The sequence below is a fragment of the Callithrix jacchus genome, chromosome 15, assembly GCF_049354715.1.
Source record: "Callithrix jacchus isolate 240 chromosome 15, calJac240_pri, whole genome shotgun sequence".
Lineage (NCBI taxonomy): Eukaryota > Metazoa > Chordata > Mammalia > Primates > Cebidae > Callithrix > Callithrix jacchus.
The window spans coordinates 32,416,549-32,434,372 of record NC_133516.1 but is presented as its reverse complement, the minus strand read 5'-3'; the positions used below and the strand labels follow the sequence as shown (position 1 = coordinate 32,434,372).

Below are 17,824 nucleotides of genomic sequence, written 5' to 3'. Positions count from 1 at the left end.
TGTGGAAAGATGGATTCCTGGAGCTTTCTACTCCTTCATCTTCCTTGATATGACCAATTTATTTGTCTGTTTGTTTGTTTGTTTATTTATTTATTGTGACTGAGTCTCAATCTATCTCCAGGCTGCAGTGCAATGGCATGATCTCTCACTGCAACCCCTGCCTCCCGGGTTCAAGCAATTCTTCTGCCTCAGCCTCCTGAGTAGCTGGGATTACAAGTGCCCACCACCACACACAGCTAATTTTGTATTTTTGGTAGAGACAGGATTTCACCATGTTGGCCAGGATGATCTCAAACTCTAGACCTCATAGTCTGCCTGCCTTGGCCTCCCAAAGTGCTGGCATTATAGGTGTGGGCCACTGCAATGGCCTTATTCTGTTTTTTAGACAAGTTCTTACTCTGTCACCCAGGTTGGATTGAAGTTGCATGATTATGGTTTACTGCAATCTCGACCTCTCAAATAGCTGGGACTGGTGGTGCACACCATCACACCTGGTTAGAGTTTTTTTTGTTGTTTGTTTATAGGGACAGGTTCCCACTATATTGCCCGGGCTGGTCTTGGACTCCTGGGTTCAGGCCATCTTCCTGCCTCAGCTTCCCATGGTGCTGGATTAGAGTGGGATTGCAGGTGTGAGCCAGCATGCCCAGCTCACATGACTTTTTTTTTTTGAGACAGAGTCTCGCCCTGTTACCCAAGCTGGAGTGCAGTCGTTCGATCTCAGCTCACTGCAACCGTCACCTCCCGAGTTCAAGTGATTCTTCTGCCTCAGCCTCCCAAGTAGCTGGGACTGCAGGCATGCGTCACCATGCCTGGCTAATTTTTTTGTGTTTTTAGTAGAGACAGGGTTTCACCACTCACATGACTTTCAAATAACACACCCTTAAACAACCAATAGGTCAAAGAAGAAACACAAGGGAAATTAATAACACTTTGAAATGTATGAAAATGAAAATATAATACACCAAAATTTATGGGATGCTGTAAAAGATGAACTGAGAGGGAAATTTATAACTGTAAAAACCTGTGTTTTTTAAAAAAAGATCTGGTTGGGTGCAGTGCCTCACACCTATAATCCTAGCACTTTGGGAGGCCAAGGTGAGAGGATCATTTGAGCCCAGGAGTTTGAGAAATGGCAAACCCCCATCTCTACCAAAATAAACATACAAAAATTATCCCAGTGTGGTGATGCAGGCCTGTAGTCCCAGCTACTTGGGAGGCTGACATGGGAGGATCACTTGAGCCCAGGACACAGAGTTTGCAGTGAGCAGTGATTGTGCCACTGCACTCCAGCCTGGGCTACAAAGCAAGGCCCTGTCTCAAAAAACAACAAAAAGATCTAAAATTGTAATCTCACCATATACCTGAAAGAACTAGAAAAAGAACAAACTAGGCTAGGCACAGTGGTTCACACCTGTAATCCCAACACTTTGGGAGGCTGAGGCAGGCAGATCACTTGAAGTCAGGAGTTTGAGACTAGCCTGGCCAACATGGTGAAACCCCCGTTCTACTAAAAATACTAAAATTAGCTGGGCATGGTGGCACGTGCCTGTAATCCCAGCTACTCAAAAGGCTGGGCTTGGGAGGTTGCTTGAGCCCAGGAGGTTAAGGCTGCAGTGAGCTGTGATCATACCACTGCACTCTAGCCTGGGTGACAGAGCAAGACCCTGTCTCAAAAAAAAAAAAAAAAAAAAAGAATTATAGGAGGATATGATGAATAATTCTATGCCAATAAATTATATAACAGTCAAAATGGATAAATTCCTAGAAACACAGAAACTAAGAAAACTGTCTCAAAGAACAAATAGCATACCTGAATAGACCTATAACTAGTAAGGGTATTGACTTAGTCGTACAAAATCTCAGCCAGGCGTGGTGGCTCACACCTGTAATCCCAGCATTTTAGGAGGCCAAGTTGGGTGGATTACCTGAGGTTGGAAGTTCAAGACCAGCCTGGCCAACATGGTAAAACCCTGTCTCTACTAAAAATACAAAAAAAATAGCCGGGCGTGGCACGTGCCTGTAATCCCAACTACTTGGGAGGCTGAGGCAGGAGAATCAATTGAACCCAGGAGGTGGAGGTTTCAGTGATCCAAGATCATGCCACTATACTCCAGCCGGGGCAGCAGAGTGAGACTCATTGCGAAAAAAAAAAAAAATCTCGGAGTGTAAATTAGCTCAACCATTGTGGAAGACAGTGTGGTGATTCCTCAAGGACCTAGAAATAGAAATTCCATTTGACCCAGCAATCCCATTACTGGGTATATATCCAAAGGATTATAAATCGTTCTACTATAAGGACACATGCACACGAATGTTCATTGCAGCACTGTTTACAATAGCAAAGACCTGGAACCAACCCAAATGCCCATCAATGATAGACTAGACAGGGAAAATGTGGCACATATACACCATGGAATACTGTGCAGCCATTAAAAAACAATGAGTTTGTGTCCTTTGTAGGGACATGGATGAACCTGGAAACCATCATTCTCAGCAGACTGACACAAGAACAGAAAATCAAAACTGCTTGCTTTCACTCATAGGTGGGTGTTGAACAATGAGAACACATGGACACAGGGAGGGGAGCATCACACCCTGGGGTCTGTCGGGGGAAATAGGGGAGGGACAGTGCGGGTGGGGAGTTGGGGAGAGATAGCATAGGGAGAAATGTCAGATATAGGTGATGGGAAGGAAGGCAGCAAATCACACCTGCCATGTGTGTACCAATGCAACAATCTTGCATGTTCTTCACATGTACCCCAAAACCTAAAATGCAATAAAAAAATAAAATAAGTAACAGCATGCCACAACTCATCCTCTCCACCATCTTGGGCTAAATAATTATTTCTTACATCCCCTTGCTATGTGGGCTCTAGGCTGATATTGAGTAGCTGTAAAATGCCACGCTCTGGATGCCATAACTCCTACCCTGTAGTTCAACAATGATTAGTCAATTACTAATCAATGTTAAACCATTTCGGTAAACCAATGAGAATTTCTGACAAACCACTTTGTATCAGCCCACTCGTTGTCTCCTTTGGCCTTTTAAAATAAATTTTTAAGCAATTAAAAAAAAATCTCGGCTGAGTGCAGTGGCTCACGTTTGTAATCCCAGCAATTTAGGGGGCCTTGCTTTCAGGAGTTTGAGACCAGCCTGGGCAACATGGTAAGACCCCATTTCTACAGAATTTTAAAAAATTAACTGGACATGGTGGTGCGTGCCTGTGGTCTCAGCTACTTGGGAGGTTGAGGTGGGAGAATTTCTTGAGCCAAGGAGGCTACAGTGAGCCATTTTTGCACCATTGCACTCCAGCTTGGGAGACAGAGTGAGATCCTGTCTCAAAAAAAAGAAAAAGTTTATTTGGCTTACAGATGTGCAGGCTGTATAAGAAATGTGACAGCAGAATCTACTTCTGGTGAAGGCTTTAGGCTGCTTCCAATCAGCAGAAGACAGCATAGAGCTAGCATGTGCAGAGATCACTTGATAAGAGAAGAAACCAGTGCGGGGATGGGGACAGCCACACTTTGTTTTTGTTTTTTTTTTTTTGAGACAAGGGCTGTCACCTAGGCTGGAGTACACTGGCGTAGTCATGGCTCATTGCAGCTTTCACCTCTTGGGCTCAAGAGACCCTCCTATCTTAGCCCCTTAGACTCCTCAGTAGCTGGGACTAGGGAAGCACACCACCATGCCCAGCTAATTAAAAAATTTTTGGCTGAACATGGTGGTTCATGCCTGTAATCCCAACTTTTTTTTTTTTTTTTTTTTCAGGCGCCAGGCTAGAGTGCAGTGGCTCGATCTCAGCTCACTGCAACCTCCGCCTCCCAGGTTCAAGCAATTCTCCTGCCTTAGCCTCCCATAATCCCAACTTTTTGGGAGGCTGAGGCGGGCAGATCATTTGAGCTTAGGGGTCGGAGACCATCCTGGGCAATGTGGGGAAACTCTGTCTCTACAAAAAATACAAAAATTAGCTGGGCATGGTGGCGCTATGCCTGTAGTCCCAGCTACTCCAGAGGCTGAGGTGGGAAGATGGCTTGAGCCCAGAAGGCAGAGGTTGCAGTGAGTACAATGACAAAATGGTGTCATTGTACTTCAGCCTGGGTGTCAGAGCCAGACCCTGTCTCAAAAAAACAAAAATCTGAAAATAGATAGTGGGGATAGTTATACAACATAATATTATGAATGTACTTAAATGTCACTGAATTATACACTTAAATGTTTAAAATAGTAAATTCTGTCATATATATTTTATCGCAGTTTAAAATTTTATCTATTTCAATTTTAATGAGAGTTTTAAAAAGCAGGAATGGATGTTGAATTTCCTTAAATACTCTGGTGTCTATTAAAGATAGAACTTTACTTCAAAATCCAGCCCTTCTGTCACACCCAATAAATGTTATTGAATGAAAACAAATAAAAGACCATAAAGATGTACCTCTTCACATTCACTAGGATTGGTATAATTTTTTTATAAAAAGGAAAGAAAAATAACCAGTATTGGCAACAGTGTGGATATATATATAAATTTTCGTACATTGCTGGTAGAAATGTAAAATGAGAAAAATAGTTTGGTGGTTCCTCAAAAACACAAACCCAGGCACAGTGGCTCATGCCTATAATCCTAGCACTTTGGGAGACTGAGGTGGGAGAATTGCTTGATCCCAGGAGTTCAAGACCAGTCTGGGCAAGATGGCAATACCACCCCCCATCTCTACAAAAACAATTAATTAATTAAGAAATTAGCCAAAGCCAGGGCAGAAGCTCATGTCTATAATCCCAGCACTTTGGGAGGCTGCAGTGGGCAGATTGCTTGAGTCCAGGGATTTGAGACCAGCCTAGGCAACATGGCAAAACCCCATCTCTACTAAAAATAGAAAAAGAAAAATTAGCCGGATGTGGTGGCGTATGCCTGTGGTCCCAGCTACTCAGGAGACTGTGGTGGGAGGCTTGCTTGAGCCCAAGACGCTGAGGCTGCAGTGAGCCATGATCACACCTCTGCACTCCAGCCTGGGCAACCAGAGTGAGATCCTGTCTCAAAAACAAACAAACAAACAAACAAAAAACACTTTAGCTGAATGTGGTGGTGTACACCTTCAGTCCCAGCTACTTGGGAGGTTGAGGCGGAATGATCACTTGAGCCCAGGAGATCAAGGCTGCAGTGAGCTGTGATTGTTCCACTGCACTCCAGCCTGGGCAAGAGAGTGAGACTCTGTCTCAAAAAGGAAGAAAAAAAAGGACAAATCCACAAATCCAAAAGTTAGAAATAACCCAGATGTCCATCAACAGATGAATGGATAAATAAATGTGCTATATATATACAATGGACTGTTAGTCATTAAAAGGAATGAAATATTGATACCGGATACAAACCTCTATGAACCTTGAAAACATTCTAAGTGAAAGAAAATAGACATAAGAGGTGACATTTTGCAATTCCTTTTTTTAAATTAAAATAATTTTTTTTTGAGACAGAGTTTCACACTAGTTGCCCAGGCTGGGGTACAATGGCGTGATCCTGGCTTACCACAACCTCTGCCCCTTGGGTTCAAGCGATTCTCCTGCCTCAGCCTCCCAAGTAGTGGGGATTACAGGCATGCACCACCACACCAGGTTAATTTTTTGTATTTTTAATAGAGATGGGGTTTCTCCATGTTGGTCAGGCTGGTCTCGAACTCCTGACCTCAGTTGATCCGCCCACTTCGGTCTCCCAAAGTGCTGAGATTACAGGCGTGGGCCACTGCACCCGGCCCCATGTGTGGTAATTATTGAATGTGTTTGGTGTGTTCATCATGGGTGATGAAAAATTTTGAGACTAGAGAGATGTGATGGTTACACAACATTGTGGATGTACAATGCCACTGCATTGTACACTTTAAAATGGTTAATTTTGTTACATGAATTTCACCTAAATTAACAACAACAACAACAACAACAAAAACTTAAGCCAGCACTTGGTTTGGCAATTATGGAGTTTCGTGAGAAACAGTTGGCCATCCCCCAGAGAACTGGCCCTAGGTTTCTAAGAAGGCAAAAGGAGATACCCATGAACGGTATACAGGACCTCTCTGCACTATTTTTTTTTTTTTGCCACTTCTTGTGAGTCTATAATTATTTCAAAATAAAAGTCTAAAAGAAAAATAAGGACATTTGTGAATGTGGCTGCCCCATGCCTCCCACCCTCTGGCTGATACTCAGAGACTGATCACCTTTTGGAGTCCTGGAACTCATCCCAGGTTTTAGACCCTGAAGGGCCTGTCTGCAGCTGGCATCTGCAGGCAGGATCAGGAGCCAGCTCAGAGCATAGTTTAACTTTCACTTTTGTTTTCTCCAGAGGAGCCAGGAAGAGAGCTGTAACCAGCAGCCACTCTTACTTCCTTGGCCTTGGTGCCTGTTCGCACTGGCTACAGCAGGGCGCTGGTCCCTGCTGTCACTGCCTCCTACGTGAAGACCCTGTCTCTGAGTTCTGTAGCCTGCTGTTCAGTCCCAGGTTTGAAGATGGATGCCCTGAATGCTTCAAAGCTGCTGAATGAGGAGCTGTATTCAAGACAGCTGTGAGACTTGAGGTGGGGTGGAGAGTGGGCTGCTCTTTATACCTCTGATATACAACTGCTTACCTCCTGCTTCCCATCCACAGGTATGTACTGGGCTCACCTGCCATGCAGAAGATTCGGGGAGCCAGGGTCCTGCTGTCAGGCCTGCAGGGCCTGGGGGCCGAGGTGGCCAAGAACTTGGTCCTGATGGGGGTGGGTAGCCTCACTCTGCATGATCCCCACCCCACCTGCTGGTCTGACCTGGCTGCCCAGGTAAGTGTCCTGGGGGGCCTATGGGTTCCCAGACCAAGGTGGGGGCACGGCCCAAGAGGATTGTCTTTACTCAGGCTGCATTGGCTCTCTCCCTAGTTTCTCCTCTCAGAACAGGACTTGGAAAGGAGCAGAGCCGAGGCCTCTCAAGAGCTCTTGGCTCAGCTCAACAGAGATGTCAAGGTCGTCATGCACACGGGTGACATCACTGAGGACCTGCTGTTGGACTTCCAGGTCAGCCCAGGCCTGCAGCCCTCAAGAGCAGGAAGGGCTGGTCAGTGGTTTCGGCCCTGCTGATCACAGTGTCTCCCCAGGTTGTGGTGCTGACTGCTGCGAAGCTGGAGGAACAGCTGAAGGTGGATACCTGGTGCCATAAACATGGAGTTTGCTTTCTGGCGGCTGACACCTGGGGCCTTGTGGGGTGAGTAAGACTGCCTGCCTAGCCTTCCACATTACAGCCAGCAACTGGCCCCATGCTGTCCTCAGCTCCAGGTTTGCTCCAGTACCCCTCCGGTCAGCCTCAGGTCTAGCCCAGCATGCCTTTCTGATTCTCTTCCCCAGTCCTGCCCTCTGGTTCCTTCACCCTAGCCTCCAGACCTGCTCCAGTAACCCTCTCAAACTTCTAGTTCCCAAGCCTCTCCTAGCATTTCTTTCCCAATTCTGACCCTCTATCCCTGCCCTACTATCCCCTATCCTTAAGCACAGCCTGTGAGCTGCCTCAGTGACCCCTACCATCCCATCTCAGGCAGTTGTTCTGTGACTTTGGTGAGAACTTCACTGTGCAGGACCCCACAGAGGCAGAACCCCTGACAGCTGCCATCCAGCACATCTCCCAGGTGGGTGCTGAACTGTGGGCATTTACCTGCTGACCAAGGAGAGGCTGCCAGGGCCTGTGGAAGGCAGGTCTAGGCACCCCTGAGCCAAGCTTCCTCCTACCCAGGGCTCCCCTGGTGTTCTCACTCTGAGGAAAGGGGCCAATACCCACTACTTCTGTGATGGAGACTTGGTGACTTTCTCAGGAATTGAGGGAATGATTGAGCTTAACGACTGTGCTCCTCGATCTATCCACGTTCGGGGTAAGCCAATCCCATTCCAACTCCAGGTGCAGCACCCAAGCCTCCACTGGGAGTGAGCACAGCCTGGCCCTTGGAGTGGGCTCTTCCTCCACCTTCTTCATGGTGCAGCAAGGTCTGGGACACAGACGCAAGATAGGATGGGGTGTGGGAACTACTCAGGCTCAAGGGTCATACTGACTAGACTTGATCTCCCTCAGAGGATGGGTCCCTGGAAATTGGAGACACAGCAACTTTCTCTCGGTACTTGTGTGGTGGGGCTATCACTGAAGTCAAGAGACCCAAGACTGTGAGACATGTGAGTGCAAGTGCATCTGAGGTAGGGGAGCTTGGTTGCCTTGAGGGGCCCACAGCGTTCTGGACTAGTCTCTGAGCCAGGTGCCCTTGCAGAAGTCCCTGCACACAGCCCTGCTCCAGCCCCATGTGGTAGCCCAGAATCCCCAGGAAGTTCACCGTGCCCACTGCTTGCATCAGGCCATCCGTGCACTGCACAAGTTCGAGCACCTCCATGGCCGACCACCCCAGCCCTGGGATCCTGTGAGTAGCCCTGTTGCCCCAGCCCCCAGCCTCTGACATTTATTGGGGTCCCACTTACCAGAAGCAACAATGACAATTCACAGATCCAAGTTTGATCTGCTAACACTGCAGCCTCTTGAGACTGGTTCCATGGAAGTGCCAGGCACACATCCTGGGGACCCCTGCTATACCCTGACCCCTCAGATTTGTGCTGGAAGCTGCACTCAGATTAGTGAAGCCTCTTGGGCTGCTGTCTGTTGCTGGGCATCCTCTAGTGGTGCTGGCAGCAAGGCCAGGCCTTCTCACCCAGGTTTCTGCTTCCTCTTCTATGGAACAGGGTGGGTGGAGGGTGGCTGGAAGGATTTGAGTTAGGGGTGGAGTTCCGGATGGGGCTACTTTGCCCACAGAGTCCTATCAACAGGTTGACGCAGAGACTGTGGTGGGCCTGGCCCAGGACCTAGAACCACTGAAGTGGACAGAGGAAGAGCGACTAGAACAGCCACTGGATGAGGCCCTAGTGCGGACAGTTGCCCTAAGCAGTGCAGGTGTCTTGAGCCCTATGGTGGCCATGCTGGGTGCGGTAGCTGCCCAGGAAGTGCTGAAGGTGGGCACAGGCATGGATGTGGGAGGTACTGGGAAGGTGTGGAGATCAGTGTGTGTATCAGAGGGTACCCAGCACCAGACAGCAGCCATGGAGGCTTCACCAACCTGGGTGCAGCCTCCAGCCAGGATCTGAGGGGGTCAGGAAGTGGCAAGAATGCCCAGCCTAAAGTGCTCCCCCAGGCAGTCTCCAGGACATTCATGCCTCTGGACCAGTGGCTTTACTTTGACGCCCTTGATTGTCTTCCGGAAGATGGGGAGCTGCTTCCCAGTCCTGAGGACTGTTCCCCGGTGAGAGCCTGGGATAAGGGTGCAAGTCTTGTCCAAAATCAGGACTAGGGGAGAGGCATGAGGAATGGCCTTTAGGTCTTGATTCAGAAAACTCAGTGTAAGAAGGAGATGCAGGCCAGTAGCCATCACTGACTCCTGTCTCTGTCCCCTAGAGAGGCAGCCGCTATGATGGACAAATTGCGGTGTTTGGGGCTGGTTTTCAAGAGAAACTGGGCCGCCAGCACTACCTCCTGGTGAGCTCTGAGGTGAGGCTGGGAGTGCCTTTGGGAGGGCCAGCCCAGCCCCTCTGGCTAAAGCTGTTCCTGCCAACAGGTGGGCGCTGGTGCCATTGGTTGTGAGCTGCTCAAAGGCTTTGCCCTAGTGGGACTGGGGGCCGGGAACAGCGGGGGCTTGACCGTTGCCGACATGGACCGCATAGAACTCTCCAACCTCAGCCGTCAGTTCCTCTTCAGGTCCCAGGACATTGGTGTGAGTGCTGACCCCTCTCCACATTCCTGCGTCCCACACTGTCCTCCCATACAGCTTCCCACCGAACATCTTCTTGCTCTCTTCCCAGAGACCCAAGGCAGAGGTGGCTGCAGCAGCTGCTCAGGGCCTGAACCCAGACTTACAGGTGATCCCACTCACCTACCCACTGGATCCTACCACAGAGCGCATCTATGGGGATAACTTTTTCTCCCATGTGGATGGCGTGGCTGCCGCCCTGGACAGTTTCCAGGCCCGTGAGTGCTTGACCTCGAAGTTCAGTCTCTTGCCTACAGCTGTGCCAGCCTCACTTCTGACCCACTGCTCCCTTGCCAGGGCGCTATGTAGCTGCTCGCTGCACCCACTATCTGAAGCCACTGCTGGAGGCAGGCACATTGGGCACCCGGGGCAGTGCTCAAGTGTTCGTGCCACATGTGACTGAGGCCTACAGAGCCCCTGCCTCAGCTGCAGCTTCGGAGGATACCTCCTACCCTGTCTGTACCGTGCGGTACTTCCCCAGCACAGCTGAACACACCCTGCAGGTAGGGAGCACCCTGGAGACCCCCACCCCACCCAGCTCAGCCCTCAGCTGCAGATCTGTTTTCCACCTGACACCTCATTCTTCTCCCTTCTCTACAGTGGGCTCGGAATGAGTTTGAGGGACTCTTCCGACTGTCTGCAGAGACCATCAACCACCACCAACAGTAAGGTCACCAACAGGGGCAGATGGGAGTCCAGGGCTCCAAGCACAAGTCTGCAGGACTCAGTCTCACACTCCCTCATCTCTCTGCAGGGCACACACTTCCCTGACAGACATGGATGGGACACAGACACTGACCTTACTGAAGTCAGTGTTTGGCGTCCTGAGAGAGCGTCCACAGAACTGGCAAGACTGTGTGGCATGGGCTCTTGGCCACTGGGAACTCTGCTTCCATTATGGCATCAAACAGCTGCTGAGGCACCTCCCACCTAATAAAGTGTGTGGCTAGGGGTCAGGAGGCTGGGGGCTCAAGGGGACCAGACTGAGCCCAGCAGACTGTACTTACCTAGGTGCTTGAGGATGGAACTCCCTTCTGGTCGGGTCCAAAACGGTGTCCTCAGCCCTTGGAGTTTGACACTAACCAAGTGAGTGGGATTCCCTAGGGAGTTCCAAGATAGAGATGTGGCCCCTCAGAGCAGAGGCAGGCACTTCCGCATTCTGCAGAGATGCATAGATGGCCAGAGAGAGCCATGCTTATGTACATGTGGGTGTCTACATGTGAGGCAAAGGCAGGCACTCAAATTGATCCACAAATAGACAGTGACCCCCACCCCATACACGCTTACTCGCACCCATGCCTTTGCTCCTGCTCTTGGTCTGGCTGCAGGACACGCACCTCCTCTACATACTGGCAGCTGCTAACCTGTATGCCCAGATGCATGGGCTGCCTGACTCACGGGACTGGACTGCACTCAGGGAGCTGCTGAAGTTGCTGCCACAGCCTGACCCCCAACAAATGGTCCCCATCTTTCCTAGTAACCCAGAGCTGGCTTCGGCTTCTGCTGAGTTTGGTGAGGCTCCTGGCCCTGGCCCCCATGCTGTCATTCAAGGGCTTGAACCTGTCCTGTCCTCAGCCTATGCTGCAGAAGGAAGATAGGGCCTAGGGGACCTACAGCTAATTCACTATCTCTCAGGCCTCCTATCTCATTCCTCCGTAGGTTTAGGCTTATCCTCTGGTCTCTCAGTAGGTCTTCTTCCTGCTGCCTACCCCACATCCCAGTTCTTGTGGCAGATTCTTGGCAAAATAAATAAATAAAATCCATTGGCTCCTGAGGAGTGCCTAGCTATGGCCCGCAGGTGAGGACAGAGTCATAGAGGTGCATGTACACACACAGGTGAAGACTGGGGCTTCTAGAGAGAAGACTGTAGTATTAAGGGGGCTTCTTGATTTGATGAGGGAATAATAAGTGACAGCCTTGGCAGAGACCAAGAATAGGCACAGGGTTCCAAGAAGAGTGCAGGACACAGGGGCTAAGAACTGTCCCAACATCCCCTCCCCTGACAGGCCCTGAGCAGTTGAAGGAACTGAACAAAGCCCTGGAAGTCTGGAGCATGGGCCCTCCCTTGAAGCCGCTGATGTTTGAGAAGGTAGGAGCCCAAGTGGCAGTGAGGAGTTGGGCTGGGGAGTTTGTGGAGAAAGGTCAGGAGCCAAGAAGGCAGTTTTGGAGCCCCTTGGCCTGAGTTCTCCCAGCAATGCCCTGGAAGCAGCTCACCTTCCCTGAACCTAAGCCTGTCTGATCAAGGAGGGATGGAGGGCACCCCCTAGAATTGTGTGGAGACCTGTGCAGTGGCATACAGTTGGCCATGGTGAGGGGCACAGCTGCAGTATTAACACTACTTTGACTTGGGCCCTACAGGATGATGACAGCAACTTCCATGTGGACTTTGTGGCAGCGGCAGCTAGCCTGCGATGTCAGAACTATGGGATTCCACCAGTCAACCGTGCCCAGGTAACCCCACCCCTTGAGGCTCAAGCCTAGAGGTGGGGGCCAAACCCTGGCCCTATGCCTTGGGCCAAGACCAAATCTCTTGTCCTTGGCAGAGCAAGCTAATCGTGGGCCAGATTATCCCAGCCATTGCCACCACTACTGCAGCCGTGGCAGGCCTAGTGATCCTAGAACTGTATAAGGTGGTGGGTGGGCCACGACCTCGGAGCGCCTTTCGCCACAGCTACCTACATCTGGCTGAAAACTACCTCATCCGCTATATGCCTTCTGCCCCAGCCATCCAGACGGTGAGCCCATGATACCCCACCCTTAGCCCCATTAGGCCTGGGTTTCCCCTGCACCTGCCCACACAGGCCCCAATCTAGCTGCTGGCTCTCACTGAGACTCAGACTGTGCAGGAGTCCTTAAGATTCCCTCCAGCCCTCTTCCTGCTATGAAGCCAGGCTGGGACCTGTCAGACACAGGAAGCAACCATCAGCCATCCCCACCCCCAACCTTCCAAAGTCCAGGATCTGGGGGAGCCGCAGCTTTAACTCATTAGTGGAGCCAGACATCCCCCACAGTCCCCTCCTTCCCTGGAGTACCCCTGAGGGGTAGGTGGTGAGGAGGGAACCAGGGCCTCAGCCCCAGAGAGGGTCTAGCTTTCCCCTGCATGGCACGGGGGCCCTGGCCTACCTCCTGCAAGCTCAATTAAAGGGTAACAGGCTTGGCACTAGAGGTGTGGGGTCTAGTGTACACAGCCCTGAGTGTATTTGTGTCACAGGTGTGAGTGCAACCAGGGTCTGGGCATCCCTGGTGTGTGGGCATGGAAGGAGCAAGCTTGCACATCTGTGTGCCAGATGGGAGTGCAGGGCTCCCATCTTCCTGTGTCCTCAATGTGGCACGTGTGGATATGCATGTGGGTACACATGTGTGTGTTCCTGGGCTTGTGGGCATGTGTTTCTGTGACTGCAGGGCTGTGAATGCCTCCAGCCATGTTCCTGGGCTCTGCAGTTGGCATTTCCTTGGGGTACAGGACAGGTGTAGAAGGAATGCCCTCACAAGGGAGAGGGCAGAGGTCATGGGCCAGCACTGGGCTTCTGCAGAGCAGCCTGGGGTCCCTCTGGACATAGCACACAGAGCCCCTTTGAGAGGCGCCCTGCCTCTAACCAGCACACAGGCTGTCTGTCCATTGGAGCGGGTGAAGGAAAAGCCCCCATCTCACCTCTAGCCTAGGCTCGGCTTGACCTCAGTGTGTTTTCTCAGGGGCTGGTAGGGCCCCCGATCCTGGTCTGTAGATACCTGCCAGCCACCCTTCTGTCCTCAGCTCTAGGTACCAGAACCCCAAGACTCTTGGAAGGAAAGGGGACAGGAGGAGGAAGCCTTTATGCACTGTATCCCTGCTGGGGTCTCTGGGACAGTGGAGTCCTGGTGGACACTATGCCCTTTGCTCCTGTGTCCGATGAGTAGCCCAAGGCCCTGGCAGTACAAGATGGGGGGACAGGATGTGCCCCCAGCTCCCAGCCTTGTCTTTGAGGAACAAGCAGCTTTATCGGAGGCTGCAGAGGCCCTGCTCTGGGTTTCCTCAGGAAGCACCACCCCTCAGCCCCCACCCTCACGACCGGCCCATGTGATGGATTGTCTGTTTCCCTGTGTGGGCCCCATAGCCCCATTTCCTGTGCTGGCCCCAGCCTGGGCAGGGAGGGGGCTGAGACTCTGGGCCCAGATCCCACCTCTCCCCCCACCCCCTGGCTCCTGCTTCCTGCCAGTCCAGCTCTTCCCCTAGGAAAGGCTACTGGTAACTGGGATGGGGGTGGGGGGAGGTAAGAAGTCTCTCACTACTCCCCTACCTCACCCCAGTTCCATCACCTGAAGTGGACCTGTTGGGACCGTCTGAAGATACCGGCTGGGCAACCTGAGAGGACCCTGGAGTCGCTGTTGGCTCATCTTCAGGTGTGCCCTGTCCCTACCCCACCCCCTAGGCTCAGCCCAGCCTGGCCCAGTTGGTTTCTGACCTTTCTCCCTCTAGGAGCAGCACGGTTTGAGGGTGAGGATGCTGCTGCACCACCCAGCCCTGCTCTATTCAGCCAGATGGTCACCTGAAAAGCAGGCCCAGTGCCTGCCCCTCAGGTGAGCCCACTCAGGGCTTTAGACAGGCCCCACCAGTCCCTGGAGGCTGGGGCTAGGGGCCACACAGCCTTTCAGCTTCCCAGCCCCATTCTGGGCCCCTCACACCTCCCAAGCATTCTTTCACCAAATGGAGCCAGCAAATGGGCTGGGGGTGGGGTGAGGGCTGAGAGCCTGAGGAGGAGCCTTCAGGAGCTGCCTATTTGGCCAGCCCCACAGGCTCCCCACATGCTGTACAGCCCCTTTCACAGCCCACTCCCAAGGGACCCACAGCTTCCTGCCTCCCACTTGCCTCACCAGCTGCTCCTAAAATAGTTTCAGATGTTTCCTGTCTTGAGCGGCTCCTGCTCCTGGCCTGGGCTCCTGACGGCCCGCTAGCACCCTCCCTAGTCCATGCCAGTCTGCCCTCTGCTTGCCATTGCTCACCTACCCAATCTTCCCTAAACCCCACCCCCACCAGGGTGACAGAACTGGTTCAGCGGGTGACAGGTCAGGTACCTGCTCCTGGGCTGCGAGTGTTGGTGCTGCAGCTGAGCTGTGAGGATGAGGAGGAGGACACTGCCTTCCCACCTCTGCACTATGAGCTGTGACAAGGCAGCCACCACGTCACCTAGCTCAATGGAGCCCTATATCCCAAGCCCTCCATTGTAAGCCCACAGTAGGCACTCAATAAATGCTGTTGAAGGAAGGCATAGTGGAGAGGATGGATGATAGAACACAATGCAGTAATGCACACGGGTGTGACATGGGCAACACAGGGACCCTCACACGGAAACAAAAAGCTCTTCAGTAGATTCGTATGCCTGGGCTGTGCCTCACAGGGCTGGGGCTGCCTCTTAGCGCCTCAGGGGTATGGCCTCTTAGCGCTTCAGGGGTATGGAACCAGGACAGTCTAGAAAAAAGGCTTTTATTGTCCCAGGCTGGAAGGCAGGGTCAGAGGTAGCTGACATCATTGCAGATGATGGGCTGGCGGCTTCGGCAGCTCATGAGGGCTGCAAAGCGTGAAACGTCTGTAGGCAGTTCAGTTTCTGGGCGAGGTGGGCATGACAGCCGCTTTCCTGCCATAGCTGTCCGCCGAGCCCTGGCCAGCCGGCGACGAAGCTGCTCAGAGAGGCCAAGCAGGAACTGAGGGGGTCGAGCACGGGCACGGGGCCCACCTCTGTCACCCACTTCACTCCCTGTCTCAGGCAGCTCCATCCAGTTGTGCACCAAGTCAGCAAAGCAATTGTCCCCCAGTACCAGGGGCTGGCGACTACGACCCCTGTTCAGTAGGGCTGCTGTCCAGTCCTCTGCTTCCAGTTCCTGCCAGTGCTCCAGGCAGGCGTCTGGGGTGGACTTGGGCCGTGGACGGCGGCTAGGTGGTGCACTGGCTACTGGGGCTCTGCCAGCCATGGGGAGGCCACTGACTGAGAGGCGCTGCCTACAAAGGGGCTGTGCTGAGGGTGCTGGGCGTTGGGGTACAGGCAGTTCTTCCTCTCGCCATGTGCTGCCCGACACCTCGGAGAAGCCAGAGTCCCAGTCCAGGGCATGCTCCCTGGGGCCTCCCAAGGCTGCGCCCCTGTCTTCTGTCACCACTGCTTCCTCCTCTTCCTCCTCCTCCACACAGCAGACTGAGTCCTCTTCCAAGGCACCTGAGGCCCTAAGCTGGTGGCTGGGCTGCACATCTGGGCCAGTTTGGGGGGTTGGCTGCAGGGAGCCAGGCATTGGGGGTGAGCCTGTGTCCCGGCCACACAGCTGAGGGGAAGAGAGGGTAGAAGTCGGAGAGGTATCACTTGTCACCCCTTCCTGCCTGCCTGCCAGGCCAGCCCAGAAAAGAGAGGGTTCAGCCGGGTGCTAGTGAGCACAGGGCAGGCATGGGGGTGTTGGCACTTGAAGCTGGTGTGGTTCTCATCCTCCGACCTGGTGGCAGTCCGGCAGGCTGCAGCACGTAGGGCCGGGCAAGTCGTCACCCGCCACCAGGGCCGGCGGGCAGGCGGGCAGGCAGGGTTGCGGGCCTGAACGGGGAAGTAGGTCTTGCCCAGGACTGGAGGGGCATCCCATGCCTATTGAGGGATTCAGTTCCCCGAAGCGTCTTTCAGAGAAAGATCGCTTGCTAGCTGAGGGGTAGAGAAGGGAGGCACAAACCAGCCTGAAGTAGGGGGCGTTCACAGCAGCGCCAGCACCTCGTGAGTCCCTTGCCGCCCCATGCCCCGTCCCCAAAGAAGTCCCCTTTCTACTCTCTCCTCCCGCGCAGTTCCAGCAGCACGGCCAGCTGGGTTCTGTTACCTGATGCCCAGCGCAGTTCCCAACTGTCCGAAACCCAACACGGGCCATCTGGGCCATAGGCGCCGCGCCGCCCCCACCCTGCCTCGGACTGGTGGGGCACACCATCCACCCAGCACCCGTTTGGTGTTCGGGCCGGGCGGTAGCCTGGCACCCCGCACGCGTCCTCACGAACCGCACCCGCTCCCAAGCCTCACCAGTTCCCAGCGGAGCTGGCTGAGGAAGCTGTCAAGCCGAGCGCTGTGCATGTCCGTGCCGAGGTCCCCACCGAGCCTGCCAGCTGCTCTGGGAACCCCGGCGGAGCGGCGCTGAGCGGGCTGGGCGGGCCGGCCAGCGGCGCCCTCAGCCTCCGCCTGGCTGCGCGGCTCCTCGCTCTCCGTAGCTCCTGCAGCAGCCGCCCGGACATCTGGCATCAGCGCCCCGCCCCGGCCCCGCAGCCAAACGGGGCGGGGCTAAAGCTCTGCATCCCTCCCGACTCCGCCGCGGCTCTTGGGGGGAAGGGAGGGGTCGTAGCTGGAAGTCGGACTGGGTCGGGCCGGGGACCCTCGATCCCCCAGACAGTTGAGCAGACCCTGCGTTTGCTGCGTGACGCAGAGCAGGTCGCCTCATTGTGGGGGCCTCACCCTCCCCATTTGTTCTATGGTGGAATAGCGGTCCCTCCCACGGGGCGCCGTGCTGCGCCCGCCTGTAGGCAGAGCGCCAAGGATGGTCGGACCCAGAGAGGTTGTGGCCCACTAGGGTTCTGACCCACGGGACCTGTTCCTGAGGCTGCCCTCGGCGCTCCGTGGACGGGATGGAAGTGGGGTTCGGCCCGACTGAGGATTCAGAGAGCGCGGGATTTTGTGGCAGCGCATCCGCGGGGCCTCAGTCGCGTCCCAACCAAGTTGGAGGGCGTCCAACCACTAGACGGGACTGCCCTCTAGTGGGGAGTGCTCGGCTAGCCGCGAGTCCAGCGGCGACACGCGACCATGACATTCCCTCTGCCGGTACCAGGTGCAAGCTGAGGGTCGGTACAGGGGTGAGCCTGTCTCCTGAGGCTGCTCTATCATCACAGGCTAGGCTTAAGTGTAGTGTAGTTGCAGACAGACTGGACATACCAGCAACAGGAAAATACCAGGGAATGAGGGCTGTGGGCTATCTTGGGGAAGGACAGTCTCAGGAGGTGACATCAGGATGCACTCAAGAAGAGGGGCATTCTAGACAGAAGGAGCAGCCAGGGAGAAGAC

The 17,824-nt window shown here is 53.4% G+C and overlaps 3 protein-coding genes across 12 annotated transcripts in view; 2 read left to right on the top strand and 1 right to left on the bottom strand.

Annotated features, from left to right (window-relative positions):
* Window positions 1-6,464, top strand: part of TRAIP (TRAF interacting protein) — a 41,423-nt gene extending 34,959 nt beyond the window's left edge. The window contains exons 16-17 of the transcript XR_013527305.1: window positions 2,461-2,543; window positions 6,330-6,464. The gene's annotated coding sequence lies outside the window, so the exon portion shown is untranslated. The remainder of the gene's footprint in view (window positions 1-2,460; window positions 2,544-6,329) is intronic.
* UBA7 (ubiquitin like modifier activating enzyme 7) lies at window positions 6,319-15,024 on the top strand. 9 transcript variants are annotated; one of them, XM_035275544.3, is made up of 24 exons: window positions 6,319-6,549; window positions 6,633-6,801; window positions 6,898-7,032; window positions 7,113-7,219; window positions 7,544-7,634; window positions 7,739-7,874; window positions 8,072-8,169; window positions 8,262-8,408; window positions 8,809-8,991; window positions 9,171-9,278; window positions 9,431-9,511; window positions 9,591-9,746; window positions 9,835-10,000; window positions 10,080-10,285; window positions 10,383-10,447; window positions 10,537-10,720; window positions 10,794-10,868; window positions 11,111-11,294; window positions 11,789-11,871; window positions 12,141-12,233; window positions 12,326-12,517; window positions 14,070-14,162; window positions 14,239-14,339; window positions 14,797-15,024. In XM_035275544.3, the coding sequence occupies exons 1-24, from the start codon at window positions 6,494-6,496 to the stop codon at window positions 14,924-14,926; spliced, it is 3,039 nt and encodes a 1,012-aa protein (XP_035131435.1). In that variant the 5' UTR covers window positions 6,319-6,493; the 3' UTR covers window positions 14,927-15,024. The 9 variants fall into 9 exon arrangements, with proteins under 9 accessions (XP_035131435.1, XP_078207055.1, XP_078207061.1 ...); XM_078350929.1 differs by having other exon boundaries at window positions 9,431-9,523; XM_078350935.1 differs by lacking the exon at window positions 8,262-8,408.
* A 202-nt stretch (window positions 15,025-15,226) lies between these two features.
* On the bottom strand, window positions 15,227-16,976 carry INKA1 (inka box actin regulator 1). Of its 2 annotated transcripts, none has more exons than XM_008981648.4 (2): window positions 16,602-16,976; window positions 15,227-16,070 (listed from the first exon to the last, which is right to left on the bottom strand). In XM_008981648.4, exons 1-2 carry the CDS (start codon window positions 16,704-16,706, stop codon window positions 15,270-15,272), a joined length of 906 nt encoding a protein of 301 aa, XP_008979896.1. In that variant the 5' UTR covers window positions 16,707-16,976; the 3' UTR covers window positions 15,227-15,269. The 2 variants fall into 2 exon arrangements, with proteins under 2 accessions (XP_008979896.1, XP_002758273.6); XM_002758227.7 differs by having other exon boundaries at window positions 16,796-16,976.
* Between the last annotated feature and the right edge of the window lie 848 nt (window positions 16,977-17,824).

What these genes read in the sequence shown, in the direction of transcription:
- UBA7 (XM_078350929.1), top strand. Translation starts at nt 6,494, where the DNA reads ATGGATGCCCTGAATGCTTCAAAGCTGCTGAATGAGGAGCTGTATTCA. An exon ending in CCTGGACAGTTTCCAGGCCC is followed by an intron (nt 10,001 to 10,079) that starts GTGAGTGCTTGA and finishes CTCCCTTGCCAG; the next exon opens with GGCGCTATGTAGCTGCTCGC. An exon ending in CTGCCCCAGCCATCCAGACG is followed by an intron (nt 12,518 to 14,069) that starts GTGAGCCCATGA and finishes ACCTCACCCCAG; the next exon opens with TTCCATCACCTGAAGTGGAC.
- INKA1 (XM_008981648.4), bottom strand. Translation starts at nt 16,706, where the DNA reads ATGGTGTGCCCCACCAGTCCGAGGCAGGGTGGGGGCGGCGCGGCGCCT. An exon ending in GGAACTGCGCTGGGCATCAG is followed by an intron (nt 16,071 to 16,601) that starts GTAACAGAACCC and finishes TCTTCCCCTCAG; the next exon opens with CTGTGTGGCCGGGACACAGG.